Raw genomic sequence first — 22,506 nt, 5'->3', positions numbered from 1 at the left:
GTTTAGGTGAAGAATTAAAAGACCATTATTGAAACGTAATTCTGAATCATTTCGGGTCAAATGTCATTTCCAAATATATTTTGTTGATCATCATGGAAAAATGAAGGCATATTTCTGTTCTTCAACTCCCTAGTTGATGATCCTTTGAATATGTATATGGTGCATTAATTATTTATGTTAATATATATTTTGTTTAAAATAAATTAATATTATTTTATTTTGTGAAGGAATTTAAATTTTATAAAATTTACGCACTTTATTTTAAAAATTTTATAAAAAAAATATAATTTTATTTTTTATAAAATAATTATTATTAATTTAAAATATATTAAATTAATATAAAAACGATGACACTTTATAAAAAATAAATATATATTTTATGCAAAAAAATAAATATAATGTAATATTTACAGTCAGTGGTTAGGCCCATTAGGGTGCAACTTAATTAAACCTTGTCTGCAAGGGCAAAGGCTGCCATGTCCCTAAATGTCCAAAGGGCTCCATACAAATTTGTGGGCTTGAAGATATTCAATCTGCGTCTCGTGCCCCATATATGATTTTTGGATCATTTAGGATCTATAAACATGAAGCTTTCCATAGATTATTGCTAGAAGCTGTATGATTTTGCAGTAATTTTCGCAGCTATAGGAAACAAACTCCTATAGTTTTTTCGGTATCAAATTTAATGTGCTTGAAAAAATGTGCAAAGCCCATTTATTTTTGTTCTACCTAATTTATAGCAACAAACGAATTACACAAGAAAGACAAGCATGTTCCATGTTAAAAATCACATTATAGTTTGGATTGCCATTCTGTTCTTGCTCGTACTATCTCTGCTTTATCGTTTTGCATGCGAAGCAAATGCGTATATTCCAGGTCTGCTTGTCGATTACAAGAATTATTATTCAAATCTTCAGTTGTGCTTGTTAAGGACTCTAGCAGATTCGATTGTCGACACTCACGTCGATACTCCATGGTCATGCTTGTGAGATTGTAATCTTCCAGGACATTTATTGGAACGCTCTGTATTTAACATGGCCAAGTTTAGTAAATTTTATTTGAACTAATGAATTTATTTTGCTGGGTATTAGAAAATTACCTCCAAGATCCATCCAATGTATTTGACATTATTTACGTGCAGATTGGCGTCCATATCGCTCCATCTTGGCTGCAGTGAAACAGTATAGTAATCAATTTAATTACCTGCCATCCCATAAGAAGCTGAAGTTGCAGTTTACAAATTTTTATGATACTTACAGCTAAGCCAGATTGAATTCTTTCTGCAGTTTCATCAGCAAGCTTATCGATTTTTAAAACATCGTTGTTCTCCCCAGAAACTGCAATCCTATTTGTATAGAATGGTACCAACTCTTGCCTGACTTGTTCTGGGATTTTTGATAGCTTTCTTGTTTCTCTGTTCATTATCACCCATGTACTGCATTCAAATAAATAATATGAGTTAATTAATCGAATCAGTAATCATATTTTTGCACTTCACTTTGGAACATGGAGAGGCTGCACCTTGTTGCTCTTGTTATGATCTCTTGTGTACTATAATCTCGGATTATCCAGTCCCTGCGCATTGCATTTTTCCCGTCTGCATCAACCCAGGTATCAATCTCCACGACATCTCCCCTGTCATATCCGGTTCTCTAGAATTAGTTACTGAGACATTAATCAACTATGTGTAATCAGAAAGATAAGGCAGGTTTTTCTAGGAAAAATTAATGGGGGAAAACGTACCAGCAGCTGTATCTTTCTACTTGAATGTGGATGCGGGTGACTACCCAAATGAGTTTTCTGAGGCTCATCTGCCGGGTAGCGCCAAAGTCGTTTCCGGCAAGCCCAGAGCTTGTGACGTGGTTAAGTGCAGTCTCCTGCAGTGGTGCGTACGTATATAGGGGGTCGCGTCAGAAAAGGGGATATCTTTGTTGTTCAAACTTAATTTACTCAGTGCTTAAGAAACTTTCATATCTTGTGTTAATTTAGTGGAATAGATTGTTGCTGTCAATTTCCAGTGCATTTCAGTCCAGGGATGTTTTGAATAGAATTGCTATAGAAGTTGTAAATGCAGTAAGAAAAATTTCAAAAGTTCTGACTATGATTAGAAGTTATTGAACATTAATGGCCTAAAAGCCAACAAACCTGAAGGAAATTCATCAATGTTTCCATGGTGGCAGTTTTGTCAGGTCCAATTTCGTAAGACCTAACAATGAAGGTCTGTCTATAGATCAACCTTTCCTCCAGAAACCTACCAAGTAAGCACGTGTGAAGAGGTTGCTCAACAATATCATCCATATTCATCTTCCCTATATCCTGAGTCTCTGTTACATGTACACCGTTCAACTTTTTTCCATTGATTACGTCCACGCTTTGAGGATTCCTAGCCCTCGCTATCACGAAACGCCTTGGAATTTGCTGTGCAATCAAATTAAAGGGAGAAATCCCTGCCTTGGCCATCGTTTCATTCCTTTCCTCCGCCTTGTGAAAATTCGCCGGAAAATATATTTTAACGCTGCTCATTGCAGCCATTGATGTCATCACAAGGGATCATCCCTTTAATACCAAAATATAAAGAACCACAGATGAAGTTTGGAAAAAGAGGAGGTGAAGCTTGTAGCTAAGGTTGCTTTGTCTAAGAGAGTTCTTTATTTTCAAATATTGGTTGGTCTAACTATAGTTACGAAGAACATAACAGGAAGAGTAAAAGAATGGAAGAAATCCAGAAAAGGGTTACTAGAAGAAGCGAGGTAATTAGCAGCTCAACCACTCTGATGGGTGGGAGAGAATTGGAGAGGCCGCCATCTTTGCTTGCACGCAAATGTGTAGGAATATTTGAATGGGTTTTGTCTAAAAGGTTTGAGGGACTGCCATTTACTTACATATATCCAAATGATTAATTGATTATTCATTCATAATTTCCTCCATTTGGGTAGAAAATGAGAAAATCTTATTCGGTGCAGGGTACGTTCTCCCTGTTTTAATTAAGGAAAACCTATAATTTTGTGAGTATTGTTTGAAATTTGACAACCAAATTATTTTAAAAATAATAATAAAATAATAAAAATTAAGGTAATAATATTAATAATAATGATTATAAAATTTATATATATATAGATATATTTTTAAATAATCAAATGATTAGTATACAAGAGAGTTAAAAGACTTACTCTTTATAGAGAGTAATATATGACAGCACCATGAAAAAATCACATTTATTATTTAAAAAAAGTGCTATATGCAATATCATTAAAATTTTACATGCTCTTTATATATATATATATATATATATATATATATATATATATAAAAGAGAGAGAGCTAATAATAACTTTAATTTATATAAAATTTTGAATATATGAAAATAAAATAATATTTTAAATTTATGTTTTAATTTTTTTTGTTTTATGTCTAAACTTTTTTAATTTCTTAAAATTCTTAGTGAAACTTTTATGATAAAAATAATAAAAATAAAGCCATATAATAAAATATTAATTAAAAATATTGAATAATTTGAAATTATTAGATTGTACGATAATTTTTATTGTTTTAAATATATTTAATATTTTTAGTCATTTAATTATAGAAAATGAAGTAATAACAAAAATAATAAAAATATTTTAAAAAGAACAAAAAGAAAATTTAATAAGAGAAATAGAAATAATATTTAACATGAAAGATAACTATAATATAATTATAAAGCATGATAATATATATATATATATATATATAAAGCCCAACTTTCTTTTAAATTGCTAATTATTAATTATCAGTCTATTTTATTATTATTATAAAATAAACAGTTTCCTTGTATAGATTTTTTTAGTGTTAATGCTGCCCTGTGACACTTATTATATATATATATATATAATTAAATTAATATTAATTAAATATATAATATTTATAATATGTAATATAAATATTTAATTAACGCAAAAAATAATATAATAAATTTAATTACAGAGGCTTTATAAAAATTTTAAAAAATAAATAAAAAATTAAATAATTAATATAAAAAAATAATTATTATTATAATTATAAAATATGACACTTTTTATATTATAAGTAGCGCGTGACAATACAAATTTGTAAAAAAAATTAATTCAGTATAATTCTAATTAATTCAATAAAATTTTAGAGACCTTTTAAAATTATAAATGTAATTTTACGTGTATATGTTTTATTTTTCACATTTATATAAAATAAAATTTTCATATTTAAAAAAAATTATTTATTTATAAATATGTGATGTATTGCTTTTATGTGTATGAGGTTTACGTATTCAATAATTATAGTTATTATTACACATCTTTTGAGCTAATTTAGTTGAAATTTTTAGGCAAAGAGCATCAGGCAGTGTTACATAATATTCTTAAGAAAAATGTATTTTTAAAATTTAAGCAATAACAGGTGAAAGAGGTGATGGTCCTTTGGATATATGTCAATTATACTGAGATTTGCCAAATCTTAGTGGGGTTCAGTAAATAAAATCAAAATCAGTAAAATCCAACTGAAAAAGTGTTAATCCAATGGAGAAATTAATTTTGGTTGGATTTCGATTCAACTTTAATAGATATATAATGTTGTATTTAATATAATAATAAATAATTATGGCCCCTTTACTTGTTGCCGGGTTAGGGAAGAGCAGAATTCGATTTAAATCAAAAGTTGAATCAAATTGAGTTAATTCAGTTCAATCGGTTCAGTTTTAAAATTTAATCCGTTTGGTTTGATTTATAATTTTTGATCATTTTAGTTAATCGATTCGGTTCGATTATTTTCAAAAAAAATAAAAAAAATCAAACCTAACTGAAATTATATATATATATATCAAGGAAAATCAAAGAAAACCGAATCGAATCCTAAGATTTTTGAGTTTTGATTTCTAATTTTTTTGTTTTTATATTTTTGTTATTTATATTTAAAGTTGAAAATATGAAATTTTATAAAATTCAGTTTGATCGATTTAAATCGAACCGAACTGATATTTATCGGTTTTATTCAGTTCGATTCAATTTTTTCTTATTAATCGATCTGGTTCAGTTTTTAAAATTTTTAATTTTTAATTTTTTCAGTTCAGTTCGATTCGAAACCGAATTGACTATTTGCACACCTCTAATTGAGATTAGAGGCCCAGCCAGCTAGCATTTTATTTTCTTGGCAATATCAAAAAGTCATAACCAAACATCAAGATATATATATATATATATATATATATATATATATAAAAGAAATAAAATATATTCAAATATTATTTTTAATTGGTAATATTAATAATATTTTAAAATAATATTAATAATCTAAAAATATAAAGATAATGTAAAAAAAATTATACTTATATATGTTATAAAATTATAAATATATGTAATAAATATATATTAATATATTTTAATTTATCTAATAATAACAACTTTTTATTAGAGTATAAAAGAGTAATTATTAAATAATTTATAAACTAAATATACATAACTGGAATCAATAACTTAATAATAATTTAAATCAATTAAATAATAAATTAATAAAAAATAAAAAAATATTGAAATTAAATAAATTAATTTTATAAATAAATTGATTCATAACATAACTTCACACACACTTATATAATTTTTAAATTTGACAATTAAGTGATGTATAATAAAGATATTTAAAAGAAAAATAAAAAAAAATAAGTAAATATTGAACATAAAAGATAACAACCATTATATTTATAAAGTATTATGATTTTTATATACCAAGAGAAATTCTTACCTAAATTAAGTTTGTTACGAATTTAAAACATAATTATATAATATATTCATATTTTTTAAATCGGTCTCATCATCTATTTTATTTTACAATGAAGTAAATTTAAATTAAAAAAAATTCATATAATAAACACCACATAGTGACAAAAAAAAAATCTACATTATTACTATGGGTGATAATTTTAGACATGATTCACGAGTACGACTCGCAAGCATAATATAAAAATATAAAATTTAAATTGTATTTATTTATGTTTGTGTAGACTCATTTATGACACGAATATAATCGTGTCGTACTACGAATTAATATGTTAATCTGACTTAACATATTTATGATATGATTTAATATTTGTGTAACGTATTGACCTATGATGTATTAATTCACTTGACCCACTATAGCTCATGAATCTATTTATATAATATGTATTATGTCTCATTAAATTATATATAATAAATCATTTTATGTTAAATAAATTATATCATATTTAATACATTTAATATAATTTAATATTAATTATATTATATTATATAATACATATCATAAAAAAATTATATTAATATTTAAAATTTTAACATAATTTATTAATTGTATCATGTTTATATTAATTTTTATTGACACCATATAAATACAACTCGCTAATTTAAATTGTCGCCCCTAATTATTACTTTTTTCACTATTAAATCAAAATCTTGACAAATCATTTAATGATAATAATAAAACAAAGTAAGATTTATTTATTTTATAAAAAACAAAGTTACAGTGTCTTAACATGGCACACGTCATTAACTTAGACATCAAAAACATGACACGTGGCTTCTGCTTGGGGAGAGGAACAAACCCATTAATATTTTATTATTATCATCAAATGGAGATTAAAGCAAGATTTATTAAGGCAGGCAGTCTCCATCTTTATTATTCATTCATCACGACCCATCTGGATGGTGCTAAATCTACTTCGACACGGTTAAGGCAGAATCCGATACTGGCTCCACCTTTGCCACGTATCCTCAGGTCTCCATATAAGTATCCCCTTTCAACTCAAGGGTCTTCCCAATTTCAGGCCTCTGGTTCATAATACCTCCAAAGTTTTTGTTGTCAGTTCCTGATTGTTTTTGTGTCCGTTTCTGTTACAAGTTAGAACCCACTGAGCAGCTAATATGGGTCGTTTATGGACGTTGCTTACTCATGTTCATGCATTTTCTGGGTAATTAATTATTGGCACCAGATGGGTTTTCCTTTTCTAATCTGATATTGTTCTTTCCTGGTTTTATCTAATTTCTGTGTTCGTTTAATCATGTGCAGGCCTGTCTTGATGTTGCTATACCCCTTGTAAGGATTCATCCGTACTCGTCGTTGTGTTATTAGTTATTTATGGCCACCAAATGATTAAACAGTTTGTGTAATTTAATTTGGTTTGCTTCTGTTTGAATATAGATATGCATCAGTAATGGCCATAGAGAACCCCTCCAAAATGGATGATGAACAGTGGCTTGCTTATTGGATCATCTATTCTTTTCTTACTCTTACCGAGATGGTCTTCCAATTCATCTTAGAATGGTAAGAGACTGTTTCCAGAATTTGATCAACTGGGTTACTTCTTCTTCTTGTTCTTCAAGTCTAATTAATAATATCTCACAATATTTAGGATTCCTATTTGGTACACATTGAAGCTAGTGTTGGTGGCATGGCTAGTTCTTCCACAGTTCAGAGGAGCAGCTTTCATATACGAGAGATATGTGAGAGAAAATGTGAAGAAATATACAGGGGAGAGACATCAGCATAATTCTCATCACAGTAGTGGCAAGCCCAACTAAAGTAATAAGTTAATTAGCAAATAATCTATAATAGATTCTTACTTAATGCCTTAAGGAAGAAGCAAACGACCACTCCTAAATCTTCAACTTTATGAAAAGAATAAACACATGCGTGCGCATGACATTCTTATTTTTCAATTTTTAGGGAGCTATAGTGTTTAATTAAACCCTTTGAACCAATTAGCAATTTTGTTTGTTTTGACATAATGAGTTATTGTGAATGGACAGGGAAAGCATGAGCCTCACTGTGATGAAGAAGACTAATTAAGTGAAGACGTGTTGGTGGCTTGCTTGTGTGGGGATATAAATACAGTTGTGCTTTATTTTCTCATTCAGTTGGTTGCAAACCGTTTTTAATGCTGAATTAATGTACAATTATTACCAGTTGAAACACTGCTAGCGCTAGTCTCAATCTGCTTTCTGTAATTGTTAGATCATGGTAATACTCGTCTATGTTGTGATTCCTATAGCTGTGGTTGTTAAGAATAACGATGCTTTATGTAATTTTTTTACCTATCTGTTATTTGATTTGCGATTTTTGAGAATGTTATTTGATTTGCGATTTTTGAGAATACATTCAATTATATAATTATTTGTTAAATGAAAAGATTTGGAGTTCGAGTTTTATATTACCGATTATTACCTGATGTAAACATCTAACAATTACAAGAAATGAGACATTGTTTAGTTGGTTTCATAACTTGGTATTAACCCTTCAATGCTATTGCTTATTGCTACAGGTTGGATAAAAAAAGAAAAACAAATTGCTAGAGGAAAGGCAAATGGCAACAAAAGCTCATTGTGGTCACTCATTCATCTTTGTCCCTCAATCTTTGTGTTATTTTAATAGAAAGTGGTCTGAAAAGGACAAACGAAATCATTTTATCGTGAATGAGACAAATAGTTATGCAGAAAAATCTTAAATTTGATGACTGAATGGTTGTTTTTGAATTTGAAACGATAAATTGAGAAAAATGATAGGTCGTTAGCTTGGCACAAAAATGGACGATTGTTCTTTGATAATTAAACAACCTGCTATCATATATAGCCGTTGGAAATACAGCACTTCTGTAGTGGCGGCGGCGTTTTGTGAGAGGAAAATTAAGCATCAACCGGACAAGCATATTCATACCATTTCACAGAGGAAAGGAAGGAAACCCTACAACAGGACAGTGGATGAGACATCAGAGGACCATATGCAGATTGGCCCAGCTGAATCTCTTTGGATGCATTGCCCGACTATTCAAATTTTATTTATTTTTTTATGAATTTAATTACAAATTGAATTGATTTTGGATTAATTTTAAATTTTAAATCAAATTGTGGCTATGATTATATTATTTATACAGCAAGATTACTCATTCCATCCCAAAATTCACAGCATTCTGTCTTTGAAAGAAAATTCCAATATTATATAACACAATCACCATTTTATGAGTTTCCTATTAATTAATTTCTTGATATGCTACATTAAATAATTCCTTCACTTAAAAGAAAAAAAAAAAGAAGCGTTTTTAGTTAAAAGGAAGAATTAGTTCTAGCAGGCCTATACCCAGATTTGTTATTTTATAGGAATGGAATCCATTAAGAATTTCAATCAAACACCGGTAGGGCTCAACGAATATGCCTCTTGATTAGCCCATTGCTAACACACCCAACATATAATTATACGCTTATGTTTACAAATAGAAATTTTGAAGAGCAGGGGAGAAAGCAATTTTTTTTTTTTTATGAGAGAAGAGAGAGAAAATTTTTTCTTTTAGAAGTGCAGAAAAAAGTTTTATTTTGTTTGCATTATCAAACTCAATAAGTAGGACTTGCATAAAAGAAATAAGTTACTTACGTGAAATTTGATAAGTGTAATATAATTTATTAATTTATTTTTTAATTTATTACACATTAAATTATTTTATAAGTATAATTATTTTTTATAATTTAAAAGTAAATTATTTTTTAAGAAATTAATTTATATATCAAACATATTTATATCGTATTTTTTAAGAAATAAATTCCCTTAAAATATATTTTGAATCAAACAATTCCTCTATAATTATAAGCTGATAAGAGAATTCACATTTATTTTTTTTATTCACTATTAGAATTATTCTACACTAAAATGGAATCCTTTCCCATGGATTTTAAAACAATTCATATTTGTTGCTTTTTTTTTAATTGTAAGTCTATTGCATTAAAATTCAATGGGCAAAGTATAGCTTATAAAAGGTTTAAGGCCTGATTACGAAGAAAACCAATCTAGAGTAGATTCATCCACAGCTTAGAACCTAATCCAGTTAAACCCTAACCCTAAAATTATGGGATGCCACCACCAACAGGATTGATTGGAAGGTATCGCTGGAGATCAGAGGGAGAGTTTCTTCTGTCAAAACCTTGGTAACTCTTGCATGACCTCCCAAGGACAAGAAAGAAACTCATTAACCAAAGAAATAACATCTTCACCGGTAAAACCACTAAACTCAGAACCAACCATCAATAGAGGAAGGAGGAAGGTAGAGGCCGTGGCATTCTAGCTATAGGAAAACTAGCAACAGAATTTTCACATGGCAACTCTAGATCCTCGATTTGCCTTCCTTGGAATCCACTCACAAGTCGAATGCTTGCTCTGCCCACCAACACTAAATACAACCAGCATCAAGGAGGACAGAACCATGTCATACATGGAATCTTCAACCAATAGCTGTGCAACAAGAAAAACAAAATCCTCTCTAGATCACACATCTTGCAAATCAAAACAAAGTTCAAAACTAATTACAGCCTCCCTAATGATGAGGAGAGAAGGCTTCTCCTACTTAAAGTGCAGAGGACGGCTCAACATAGCTAAGAAAACTCGGGAGACGAAACCTAAGAGAGAGAACGAGAGAGATAAAAATAATAAAAAAAAAACCCTACAGATGGAGGGTTTGGTTTGGTCGATTAATATTTGTTGCCTACTTGCGTGCAAAAAGGCCTTCCTTTATTAATCCATACACTTTAAAAATCAACATCTTCAACTTTAGATCGGTATTCGGAATAATGGGTTTCAAGCTCTACATAAATATATGTAAAATAATACTTGTAGTCGTGCGTACAGGCACGTATACGGGCATGTACACAAGGAATAAAACTTTGCCTACCTATCCATGCCATATCCCCTTTAAGCAGAAGGCATTTCTTATCGTTTCTCCAGTCTCCAGAGCCCAAGAAAGTTATCCTCTTTATACATAGCAAGACACCATGTGCTTAAAGCACTTTACATATGTCCGTCTCTCTTTTTGAAGATTATATCCATTGTTAATTAATGTAAATCATACTTTGCCAAACCATCCCCTTCAGGTTATTGCTTTGCAATTTCGTCTAGTCTATATGCATCTGTGGCATTTATAGACTATAATTATGCATTAATATTAATTTAACGAAAGCCACTTTTGCTCTCCATTCGTCCCTCGTGCCCACTAATGATACTAGTTGATAATATAACTCATTTAAGAGGAAGCTTCCTCTGGTACATGAGCATGTAACGTTGCTCAACTATATGGCAAATTGGAAAACTGGTAAAAAAGAGAAGCAGTTGATTCCATATATATACATGGACCATTCTCCTTCCATCATTTCACTCCACTATATGAAATTTAAATTTAAATGATTTGGATCCTTCGAGTGAATTCACTATCTACCCTTTAATAAAAGCTCTTCTTTCTTTTCAATCTTTTCCAAAAAAAAAAAAATCAACAAAGGCAACTAAATTATAGATACGAAAAACCAAAGGTGATGATTAAATATTTTACTTTTGACCTTCTAATGCTATTTACCCACAACTAGATTCCATCACGGTCTAAGTTGAATTAAAATTAGACCAACATAAGTTTATTTAAATTTGAAATCGGATTTCATAAATGGTTTTCAGGCCCCGATTCAAACCGCAATGGTCTAAAGGACATGTCTCAATCTCTCCCCTTTAAAGCCATAATGAAATCGATTATACCACTTAATGATCCGATTCACTTTGAACTGTAAATTTTTTGAAAAAGAAGAATTTTTAAAAATTATTTTAGCACATCACTGAAATCACCTTGAATTGAAATTGAAATAGGGAAACCAGCCACTGATTTTGTCCTAAAATCAAACCAAAATCAAACCAGAAGCCGACCCTACACGCGGCTGAACCAACACTAACCCTTATTTCCTCACCGAAAGTGATTGCCCAAATAGTTCCCCTTGACAAATCTGAAGCGTACACCTGGTTCGTTTTGCTACCCAATAACCAAAAAAAAAAAAAAAACAATTTTGAAGTAATATTTTACACTTTTTTTGCAAAATCATAAGAAATGCAAACATCGATGGACTTGCGCAAAAGTAGACAGGTTGATAGTGATTCCCTATAGAAATGCAGACATCAAGCACAAGGAAATATAAATGATTTTTCCTTTTCGATTGAAGAAATTGGTTCATTTAAGGGCTTGAAGACGCTGTTTAGTGTAATAACTTTGTCTACTTTCAAAATAACATTTTCCACTATCGATAATACTTGGGTTTTGTTAATGTCTAGTCTTGCGTGGATCCGCAAATCAGAGCAGTTTTGCCGAGAAAGGAAGCTTGCAAGTGTTCTAATTTCTATAGCCAAAACAATGGACAACAAACTTGAGAAGTGTAAATAAACACCAGTGATTATAAACAGCCTGCATCATCTTATTTTACCTTTTCCATAATTGAAATGAATAAGGCATATTGAGAAAATATTCTCTTTATTCCTATTTATTTTGCATATATAAAAAGGAAGATCACAAATATCTCTATATTGCAGAAATACGATGATGGAGAAAGTGGGATTAAAGTCCACTGCTTCCTATAACGAATTTCAGCTAGGAATCATAAATTTGAAACCAATACCATTTCTGAAGGCGAAGGACAAAAAAGATCTAGAGTCTAAACCAAGGCTTAAGCATCATAACTAAGGTTAACTGAGATTTTTATTTTTCTGCTCGTGCTATATTCAATATGCAAGCAAGACTACTGTTTCAACGACTCTAAAAATACCCCACTTCTCCCGCCTTGTGCCACTTTTCTTTTCTCTCCACTCAACAATGTGCACAATTATGAAAGGAAAAGCTAAACAGCTGCCTTAAGAAAACCTCCACTTCTCTTCCAATGACCACCCCAGAAAGAAAAGAAACACTATTATCTTTTTCTTTTCTTTTTTTCTTTTTTCTAAGTGGAGTTCTAGCTTCTAGGTTCTCCTTTAATATGCTGAAATGAAGAATATCTATCTTACTCTGCACCACCAAGGCTTTGCTGAGCCTTTATCACACAGTAAGGAAATGATGCATTGGTATAATCAGTAAAGCAAATCCAAGAAACCAAAATGAGCCACCTCTAATATATCTTATTCCCCTTTCACTTTATCAGTCATAAGATACATTGTGCTTCCTTGATCTTAAGCAACTACTCTTAGCTGCTTTTGGCAAGTTATTCTCAAACTACTTTTTAATATTCATGAATATCATAACTTCAATGGCCCCAGTAACGTCTGAGCTAAAGGTTACCAGTTGGCAATTGAGAAATAAAATCCTCTGAATGATAGATTTCCAGTTTTCACTGTGTCCTGAAAGTAGAATAGAGAGGACAACGTCTACCCTGGTTACACTTGACAATTATTTTTAAGACTATGTTACTTCAAATAAATTAAATCACCAAGTGGAAAGCAGACAGCCAAAAGACAAAGTAACCAATAAACACTAATCAATCTCGCATAGCTTTTCATTAAGTATTAAAGTCATCAGCCCCATGTTAAAAAAATGGTCAAATAACAACAGATAAATATTACCAAATTAACCTCTTTTCCCACACTATATAATTCAGCGTTTACAATGCCTTCTGTTCAGTCAGATGGCAATTCTCTAATACTTTTCTTTGAAATTTGTCTCTGATCTCTTTCCCCAGAATTGCCTCTAATCCATTTCCAAAGGATAGAGTGAAATTCAAAATTTTCTAGCAAACCCCAGCTAAAATCTCCTCAAAACATCTCACTTACATGGATCTTATCCAGCTCCGAAAGTTTCATGCAATTAAGAGGTCCAAGATGCATCAAATCCCTGACAGTTTTCTCCTGTACATGATGCTGTTAACTTGTAGTCTCTTCTGTTCTACTCCCTTTTGGTTCCCCTACCTATTTTCTTGCACTAAGCTCTCTCTCGTTGTCTCTCTTCCAAAATTCAGTTCTGTTTTCCTCAGTCCCAAGTTTATTTTCATAATTGGCAACCTCATCATCATTCTCCTCATTGGAGAATCCAAATTCTTTGCTTCAAACTCTCTTCCGGCAGCTAGCGATGTATACTATAACGAGTATATTAACCGAAAAAGAGGCCTCCAGGCTTCTTCCACCCTTCTGGAGAAGAAAGAGAGAGAAGGGGAGATATTGTTTAAGGAAAACGCTAGCAAAACTTGTGAAGGAGGAAAAATTGAAGTGAAAGTCTGGGATGAGGGAAAATTAGAAGTGGAGAATGAAAGAGGGGATTTAGATGGAGAAGATGAGCCTAGTTTGCCTGCTGAGGAGTTGAACAAAAGGGCTGATGATTTCATTGCCAGGGTTAACAGACAAAGGAGGCTGGAAGCTAGACTACTACTTGATTAAGAGTACATATAACGAAGTCAATGCCATAAATGTAGGGGGCCGAAAAAGAGTTACAACACAGGTGGAAGAGAAGAATAACTAGGCATAATCGGTGGTTCGGTTTTAGATTTTAACATTCTGGGACTCTCTTCTGGTTTTCATTTTACTGAGCATTGAAGCAATAGCTGGTCATATATAAGACCTTTAGATCGAGATAGAATCCTAGCTTGATTTATGTAGTTATCCTAGTACAAACAACCATGGAAGCATATGAAGCATGGTTTCACTCTTTCAGATGACATAGATAAATATTGTGTCCTCTGAGCATTGTATAAGCTTCATCTAATTTTGAAAAGAATCCTAATAGGTCATCCACAGGGAGATAGATGAACTTTCACGCTACTTTTGAAATTAAAGAACTTTCTTGTATCCCAAATGCTCCTCCTGGCTCCTACGATACTAAATCGCGGCACTGTTCATTCGAGCAATAGAACAAACATCTATAGAGCAAAAAACAAAGTAAACAACCACACCCCCCTGCCCCAACTCCTCTTCCCCCTAACAAATACATCCTTTCATTGTAGAATTCAAACCCAACTATGTAGTCTCGCGTATGTAGGTGCTTCAATTTGAATGCTTAAAAAACAAACTTACAATAACAAGAAAAAAAAAAAAGGCGTACTTTCCATCTACAAAGTTAATGCAATTACAAACAAAGAGCGGATACAATGAAACATCTTAGGCAAATCTCAAATCGGCAAAATAGGAGAGAGATGCTGAGTTTATAAGTTGGTGGTTGGTAACCCTAGTGACGCGTTTTAAAACCGTGAAGGTTTCGGTCCAGAGCGGACAATATCACTTCTGGGCCGGGCCATTACATTTGTGGTATCAAAGCCGCTCCGCGTGCAACCTTGAGTGATGGTAGGGCAAACCTCAGCGAGAACGCTAAGTCGGGTGGATTGTAACAATCTAAGCAAATCCCACATCGACAAAACACGGCAAAATGCTAAGTTTATAAGTTGTTGGTTTGTAACCTTAATAACGCGTTTTAAAACCGTGAGGACTTCGGTCCAGAGCGGACAATATCACTAGTGAGCCGAGCCATTACATGCAAATTATTGATTAAGAAAAATACAACCTTAAAAGAAGAATTATATTCCGTCCCGGAGTTTTATCTTCTGAGATAATAATCCCTCCTGGAGTTTATATGGCAAATCCTTGCTCACATAACAGAATGAAGTTTGTCGGTTGTGCAATGCAACCATCCTCGTCCTCATTGCTTCAAATCTCACCGATTAAAATGTAGGTGATTAACTGATTATGCAGGCCAACGGACCTTAATTGATTATTATTTATAAAGGTTTTATCAAAACACTTTGTATTATGTTTTTTAATAGGTTATTTTCATAACACCAAACTACGTGTCGTGTCCAAGCCATGCAATGGTGCCACACCACCATCTTCTCAAGACCACTCAAGTTCTCTTACCACAAACACTTCATTCTTTGTAGCTTCATTCCATACATCTTGTTCAATTGATCATGGATCTCATCCACTAATTCCTCAATTTAGTTGCCCCTTTGTTTACCTTCTTATCCTATGCTTTTTGTAGCCACATTTGCCTCTTTACACGTCATTCCCCTGGGTTCTTTAATTCCTCTGATAACTAGTGCATCTTCTGGCATAGTTGAGGTGATTAACTCACCTATCTTATACTAATTAATGCAAAATAATAATAATAATAATAATTTATTGCATCACCATCAATATTTGTATTTTTATGAATACAATCAAAAGATTACACAATTCAGCAGCTTTTGGCTTAATTGAGGCTGTTTATAACTCAATGGTGTCCAAAAGAAACAAATGGAAAATTTTAGCAGGATAACGACTCAATCTTTTTACTGCAGCATTCGGCTTTACCTAGGAGAGGAGTCTGCTTAGCCCTTGTAGCCCGCAGGGAGAATATCTCAGATCCATCTCTCTAATACTCATGCTTTATCATCATATTTCAATAGATTCTACTTTATTTAACAATATTTATGAAATAAGTTTAGTAATATTCATGCTATAACATCAACATCTTTGATGTCACTGTGCTTTCTCTTTCTCTCCTGTGTGTTCCTTCAGAATTATGCGTTGTGACGAAATCTGTTATAACAGTGTTTATAGGATTGATCCAGTTAGAAATAAAGAGGAAAATTCCTAAATCGGCAAGTCCAATTGGCTGTGAATGAAGAAATGCGAGATGTAAACTTCTGCTAGCATTTTTTACATGCATATAAGGAGGTCTTTTCGAGTTGTACCTATAACCTAGATATTTTGCTTTTGGGTCCAAATAAGCGTCATGCCTGTAGAGTCCACTCCAGAGTGGGCCAAAACAATTTTGAAGGGTGCATGCCGTGGAGAGAAGTACTTGACAGAACCAGCTCGGTACCGTGCAGTATGGATGAAGGAAATTCTAACACCAAAAATACAGCAGAAAGCTTTCCCCCATTTGGATAACGAAGCTTCCTACATAATGCAGATTAAATAAAAGGTACGAGGGATAGCAATATACATGTGAAAGTTACATGTCCATACATTGCAAGTGACAATTAAATTACATCAGCATCAGGATGTTTTGCACTAGGAAACACTGAGATGTCTATGGTGAAAGAACAAGTCAGCTTAACTGTGATGTGTTTGTGGGTATGATATAACAACGAAAGAAAGAATGTGGATGAAAAAATTATAAAAAGAAGCCGTAGTACCTTCAAAGGGAAAGGACAAAAAAGGAATGAAATTACAAGGGCGGTACCATGCTGATCCGTTGGATGCAAGTGATTGGCTGCAGAATTGTGCTGGAGATGATATTCATTTTATGGCCTTGCCCTTGTTGTTGATGTTCTTCAACTTCGTCACCATCGGAATATGAGCCAACCATACTGGAGTTTTCCCTCCACATGGGGAGTGAAAGGGCTCACATTTTATACGAGAAAGCAACACTATGAGCCAGACGTTGCATGGGCCTGACTCCTAATCCCAGATTCAAGAGGATTTCTATTTTCTAGTAGATAATAGGCCTGCAGCAATTTTCGTTGCATCTGCTCTGCTCACTTCTATTTGCTGAGTACCCAATTTGTTCAGGAATCATTTTTGGGCACTTTGAACTCGGATTTGAACTCGTATCCGATAACAATTTTTTAATTGGTAAAATGAGTTTTATTATTATTAGATAAATAGGATATTAATGTAATAATATGACAACATATTATTTTGGTATGCTCTTGTATAATTTTATTGATTGGATTCTAGGTTAATACGGAGATTACTGTCATCTCTATAAATGTGAGTAGGATGTACTGCTTCTTTGCAAGACACAAAATTTTAGTAGCCTAAGAAATCGAGTGTGAATAAGGAGAAAATTGAGGCTAGTAATGGAAAGCAAAAGAGGAATGTCGAGCGTGGTGGTGGTGGTGATGCTAGCCCTCGCGCTGGGCTTCCTAATTTTGGATGCAAATTTTGTAGAGGGTGCATTTAGCATCCAACTCAATCCATGCACATCACCTTGCCCAGTGCATTGCTGAATGCAAAAGAGCCCCCGCTGGAAAAGTACCTCGGTGCAACCTATACGACAGGATTTCAGGGAAAGTTCTGCATCTGCCTGGGGTAATAAATTCAGACAACTAATTTCACTACTATTAAGTGCAGAACTAGTGCTTGTGTTTCCGCGTGTTGCTAAAACAGATGAAAAATTACCTCCAAAAAAAGTGAGGTTACTTCCCCACCACATATTGTTAATAAACTCTGTAATTTTACTGCCTTCATAAGAATACCATGTTGTGTCGTTTTATGCCTTTTTTAAATCTCAAAAGCAGTAATCTTATGAGGAGAAATTAATCAGAATAAATAAGAAGACTATCAATACCACCTTGACAGCATGCCACTGAATTTTTTTTTCCCTAAGTGCCGCTGTAAATAGCAGTCTACTCTATATAGCTATGGCATATTTATGGAACAAACTTCTATATCCTATCTACCATTTTGTTATTTTCAAGGAAAAAAAAAAAAAGACCTAACAGTGCCGTAATCATCACAACACCAATTTACAAGCTTGTAATATTAAGAGGAAAAGTAACGTTAAATATTGCACCAAGAAAAGCAGCAGTAAAATGCAAGTGAACTGCATTAGAAATAGATATTAACATCACATGAGGTTATAAGCAATTAGTCGCACCCAAGTTCATGCTCGTCAGCCTAATTACTATTCAGTTACCGTGGATTAAGAAATTTGATACACTGGATGCACAATGGTATTCCAGAAAAAATCAATGTTAAATCTAGTCCATGTTACCGCTTCTTTACAACGCATTAGGGCCACATCAACATAAACTACCACTAGGATTTCACAGAAGTATGATCCCTCCATTTAGGCATGCCAGCAGTAATTGCCGTCTGAAAGACATTAATCTGCTCCTCAATTAATGACTCTTAAATCCTCAAGTTCAGCATATTCCTTCTCCATTATGAGCTCCAGATTGTCAAAATGCTTGATTTTGATCCATACAAAGAACAAACATTAGCAACTGCATGCCTCAAAAATGCAAGTATTTCATTGTAGAATCTACAATATAGAAACAGAAACAGCAAACTGACACCTACCTGTGTCTCAACCATGGTTGTCACCAAGTTTTCAATTTCTTGGTCTTCCTTATCAGCCAATAGCTTGGCATGCATAGCAGCTGCCCCTAGAGCTGTTGCAATTGCAGTTCTAAGTTGCAAAGTTAGAGGCATTTCATTCTGCCCCGGAGATGTCTCCTGAGCTTCTGAAATAGATACTGAATTGTGATTAACAAGTATGCAGTATAAACAAAGGGAAAGAGCTGAGCAAACATTAAAGCAGCTATTTATAGGATCAACACATGCTACTACAATGGTTGATACAGGGAAAATTTCAGAACAAAACTTTTACTAAACAAAAACACCACAGTATCATGAAGGCACACATGATATATCATAGAATAGGTAAACTCCATTATTCGTTTTAATTATCCCCAGGAAATCATCCAGATTCTTTGCACAACTGCAATTACCTGACTGAGTGGACCTCTCCTTTATCTCTGAGTCTTCAATCTGCTGGGCTCTAACAAAGAAAATGTAAAAAGAAAAGCATTTAGCAAAGAATCATGAGCTAAACAATATGCTTATGAGCATCAGAGGATGAGAATTTTACAAATAAATCACCTTTCTGGCTTGGAATGGACAGTGGGAGGCCACAATCCATTAGTTGGAAATTCATCCTTACCATTAAAAATCTCCCTCGGACATGAGGTTTCATCACAAAGTGCTGCAACAGCAGCCTCAGCCACAGCAGCTGCAGCATCTGGGCCAGTTATGGTTGAAATATGAGCTACCTAATAGAAAAGTTGTGAATTACATCTCATAAAACATAAGATAAGAAGTCTGCATCCTAATTTATATTTGATGAGTCCATATCCACACCAGGTTCGGCAGCATCTACTCAAACTATTATCCAAAATACCTAACATTATTTGACTCTGAAGTGAAATGCCCAATCATGCACCAATGACAGCAGCACATGCACATCACATCAATGATGAGAAAGGGTAAATGACCCATCCTGTGCTCTTAATTGAATCTAGGACACTTTCACATGCATGAAGTTGTTTATGATCCTCTTGCATAGTATATCATATTGTCATCTGCATGTGTTAGGATAAGCAGACAATCTCAGGAACAGTGACACGACCTGAACTGATCAGCAAATATTTTTTATTTTGAAGTCTAAAATCAGAATCATATAAAACAAGAAACTAAGGAACAGTATATAACATTAATAGTTTATTTCAAAGATGTAACCATAAAACCAGTGGCATGGAAGAAATATACCCATTTAGCCAACTCCAACTAGTTTGAGATTAAGGCTTAGTTGAGTTGAGTATAGCCAAGTCATTTCAATCATAATAGGAGAAGGAAAGGTAAATCAATTCCTTCAAAAAACATTTCATGCATCCAACTATAAAAAAAAATAAAAATGAAAAAAAAATACAAATATTTAATGTATCCAAACAAGGTGGACTGGTTCAAAGTTTCAATTGATAGTGCTTATAGGCAATGCTTCCTACCTGTTTCATCAAAGAACTACCAGCATCTGAAAGAGAAGCAAAGCGTTTTCTTTTCAATGGAGGACCTTCATCCACAGCATCTCCATTCTGTTCATTCACATTTGTCTGCTCATGCATTAAATCCTCATTTTTTACAGTGTCTTGATGTTCATCTGAAGATAATGGAACTTGTTTTGATTTGTTTACGCTCCTACTCAGTCCACTGGAATTACCATTTATGTATGCAGAACTCAATACGAGATCCCCAAATGGCAGCTCAATTAGCTTAGAAATGCAATCAAGTTTGGTCTTGGTTTGAACATCTTGAGCAACAAGATCCCAGTCATCCCCATGCTTCAGAACAGATTCTAAAAGAAGTAAAGTCTCTGCCTCGCTCCAGACAGCTTCATGTGTAGTGCTGCTATCAACACTGTCATTCAATTTGAAATGATCCCTGCACTTGTTTTCTCCGTAACTTCCATCTTCGAAACATTTCATACAAAGTAAGTAATGACCCTGCTGGTGTGATTGTTAGAACACAATGAAATGCAATGAAATAAAATAAGACAAAATATAATAAAATAAAATAGACAAATTCACTACCAAGAAACAATAGGAGTGGGACAATGCTTCCAAAGTTGCCAAAAGGAAGGGAGCCACAAGGAAGCAGCACTTTACAAATGCAATTAAATTATTTTCACAACATACAAAACTTTTATGCAATTTCACTTGGTTGGTTCAGTTACACAACATTGCAAAGTGCAAAATCACCTAAATCTTCCACAAGGACAAGCAAATGGCCTGTGATTAGTGCTGAACGGATAACCTTAACCAAGGAAGCAAAGCTTTATATTGGTGGTCACTATAATTAAAGAATCACCTAATCAGATTACAATGAAAAATTCAATTAGCGCACCAAGCCAACTACTATATCTTAACAATTTGAATAGTGCAAATGAAGCTCAGAATTCAGATTGTACAATCAGTAAAAGAAATCCATAAGATAGACATAAAGAAACAAACATTACAGAACCCAACGAACGCAAGTTAAATAAAATTAGATGATATGATAATTCAAGTAAGACCATCTAAAACTAAAAATGAAGACAATTTCTAATACCTTAGTATATTCGTATCGCTCTGAATCACAACTTTCACTACAATTCCAACACACAAACCCCTTTTGCCTCCCTTGCTCTCCGAAAACATTCAAATAGGAAGTCAAACGAGTCAACTTAAACCCATTCTCAACAATCTCCGCATTACCAGCTTCACTTTGAGGCACCCAAAGCGGCTTCAGGGAATTCGGCGTAGCCACAACCCGGACGCCATTCGGAGGCCCGTCCTCAACGCTATACTTGTCGGCTTCTTCCCTCTCCAAATCATCGTTGCGAGTCGAATTGGCACCGAAATTTATCCATCCCCACTTGTCCAAGAATTGAAACACCTTGTGGAGCAAAGTAACGTCGCCGACCAGTGATTTGCGAATCTCCATGAAAGTGAGCCTTCTAGAAGGATCTTCACCGTACTTATCGATGATAAAGTCCCTGTATTCTTTTTAGATTTTGGGAGTTCTTGTGATTGAGCTTCCATCGAAGAACTCTCTCAATCCGGCTCTTTCGGTTTCATGAATATCGTCCCACACAAACCAACCTGAGAAACAACCGAAGGGAGAACCCTAGTTATGAGGTTTTCTGAAAAACTTTTATCTAGTGAAACAAACAAGAGAGACGAAGCCGCTTACTGGAGTAGCTGGGGATGGTGTAGAGATCAAGCTCTGGTTTGTCTGGCCGGGTGGGTCTTGGATCCGGGTCGTGATGCGTTGTCTCCACAATGGATAATTTGCTCGATGTAAAATTTGTGTTTGGATCACTTACTAATATGAACATGACTGGCCGCTAAATCTATATAATTTTATTTTTTTATATAATTTGATTATTTAAATTTATAGCATATAATTATAATATTTTATTTTTAATTTTTATATGTCCAATTTATTTTCAATAAAATTATTTTTTTATCACTTTTTATAACCCATTTTTATGAAAAATAAATTAGTTAAAATTTATATAATAAAAATATATCATTGCTCAATAAACTAATGGAAATATTAAAAAAATATAAAAGAGCCATCATGAAAATTAGTAAATAAATAATAAATGTAAATAAAAAATAATTATAAAATAAAATATATGCACAATCAACATTTGAAGTTTATCTTGATTTTTGATTCAAC

The 22,506-nt window shown here is 32.9% G+C and overlaps 3 protein-coding genes and 1 pseudogene across 3 annotated transcripts; 2 read left to right on the top strand and 2 right to left on the bottom strand.

The window, feature by feature from the left end:
• Positions 1–633: 633 nt before the first annotated feature.
• LOC110645490 (palmitoyl-acyl carrier protein thioesterase, chloroplastic) lies at positions 634–2,813 on the bottom strand. Its single transcript, XM_021798682.2, has 6 exons — positions 2,146–2,813; positions 1,744–1,877; positions 1,522–1,635; positions 1,258–1,435; positions 1,100–1,168; positions 634–1,023 (listed from the first exon to the last, which is right to left on the bottom strand). Exons 1-6 carry the CDS (start codon positions 2,539–2,541, stop codon positions 793–795), a joined length of 1,122 nt encoding a protein of 373 aa, XP_021654374.2. The 5' UTR covers positions 2,542–2,813; the 3' UTR covers positions 634–792.
• Positions 2,814–6,622: 3,809 nt separating this feature from the next.
• Positions 6,623–8,082, top strand: LOC110645486 (HVA22-like protein e). Its single transcript, XM_021798678.2, has 5 exons — positions 6,623–6,949; positions 7,048–7,074; positions 7,180–7,302; positions 7,391–7,560; positions 7,788–8,082. Exons 1-4 carry the CDS (start codon positions 6,903–6,905, stop codon positions 7,557–7,559), a joined length of 366 nt encoding a protein of 121 aa, XP_021654370.2. The 5' UTR covers positions 6,623–6,902; the 3' UTR covers position 7,560; positions 7,788–8,082.
• A 5,330-nt stretch (positions 8,083–13,412) lies between these two features.
• On the top strand, positions 13,413–14,538 carry LOC110671903 (uncharacterized). The gene has a single exon (XM_021834526.2). The coding sequence runs from the start codon at positions 13,585–13,587 to the stop codon at positions 14,182–14,184; it is 600 nt and encodes a 199-aa protein (XP_021690218.2). The 5' UTR covers positions 13,413–13,584; the 3' UTR covers positions 14,185–14,538.
• A 3,768-nt stretch (positions 14,539–18,306) lies between these two features.
• On the bottom strand, positions 18,307–22,159 carry LOC110645502 (SWI/SNF complex subunit SWI3A-like; annotated as a pseudogene).
• Positions 22,160–22,506: the final 347 nt, after the last annotated feature.

The sequence above is a fragment of the Hevea brasiliensis genome, chromosome 17 (assembly GCF_030052815.1).
Source record: "Hevea brasiliensis isolate MT/VB/25A 57/8 chromosome 17, ASM3005281v1, whole genome shotgun sequence".
In the NCBI taxonomy this organism is placed as follows: domain Eukaryota; kingdom Viridiplantae; phylum Streptophyta; class Magnoliopsida; order Malpighiales; family Euphorbiaceae; genus Hevea; species Hevea brasiliensis.
This window is presented reverse-complemented; position numbering and strand designations above follow the sequence as displayed.

Excerpts from the sequence above, each read along its gene's own strand:
- LOC110671903 (XM_021834526.2), top strand. The coding sequence starts at position 13,585 with ATGGATCTTATCCAGCTCCGAAAGTTTCATGCAATTAAGAGGTCCAAG.
- LOC110645486 (XM_021798678.2), top strand. The coding sequence starts at position 6,903 with ATGGGTCGTTTATGGACGTTGCTTACTCATGTTCATGCATTTTCTGG. Across the intron at positions 7,075-7,179 it reads TTGATGTTGCTATACCCCTT|ATATGCATCAGTAATGGCCA; the intron begins GTAAGGATTCAT and ends GTTTGAATATAG. Across the intron at positions 7,303-7,390 it reads TTCCAATTCATCTTAGAATG|GATTCCTATTTGGTACACAT; the intron begins GTAAGAGACTGT and ends CACAATATTTAG.
- LOC110645490 (XM_021798682.2), bottom strand. The coding sequence starts at position 2,541 with ATGACATCAATGGCTGCAATGAGCAGCGTTAAAATATATTTTCCGGCG. Across the intron at positions 1,436-1,521 it reads ATCATAACAAGAGCAACAAG|TACATGGGTGATAATGAACA; the intron begins GTGCAGCCTCTC and ends ATTTGAATGCAG. Across the intron at positions 1,169-1,257 it reads GAATTCAATCTGGCTTAGCT|CCAAGATGGAGCGATATGGA; the intron begins GTAAGTATCATA and ends GTTTCACTGCAG.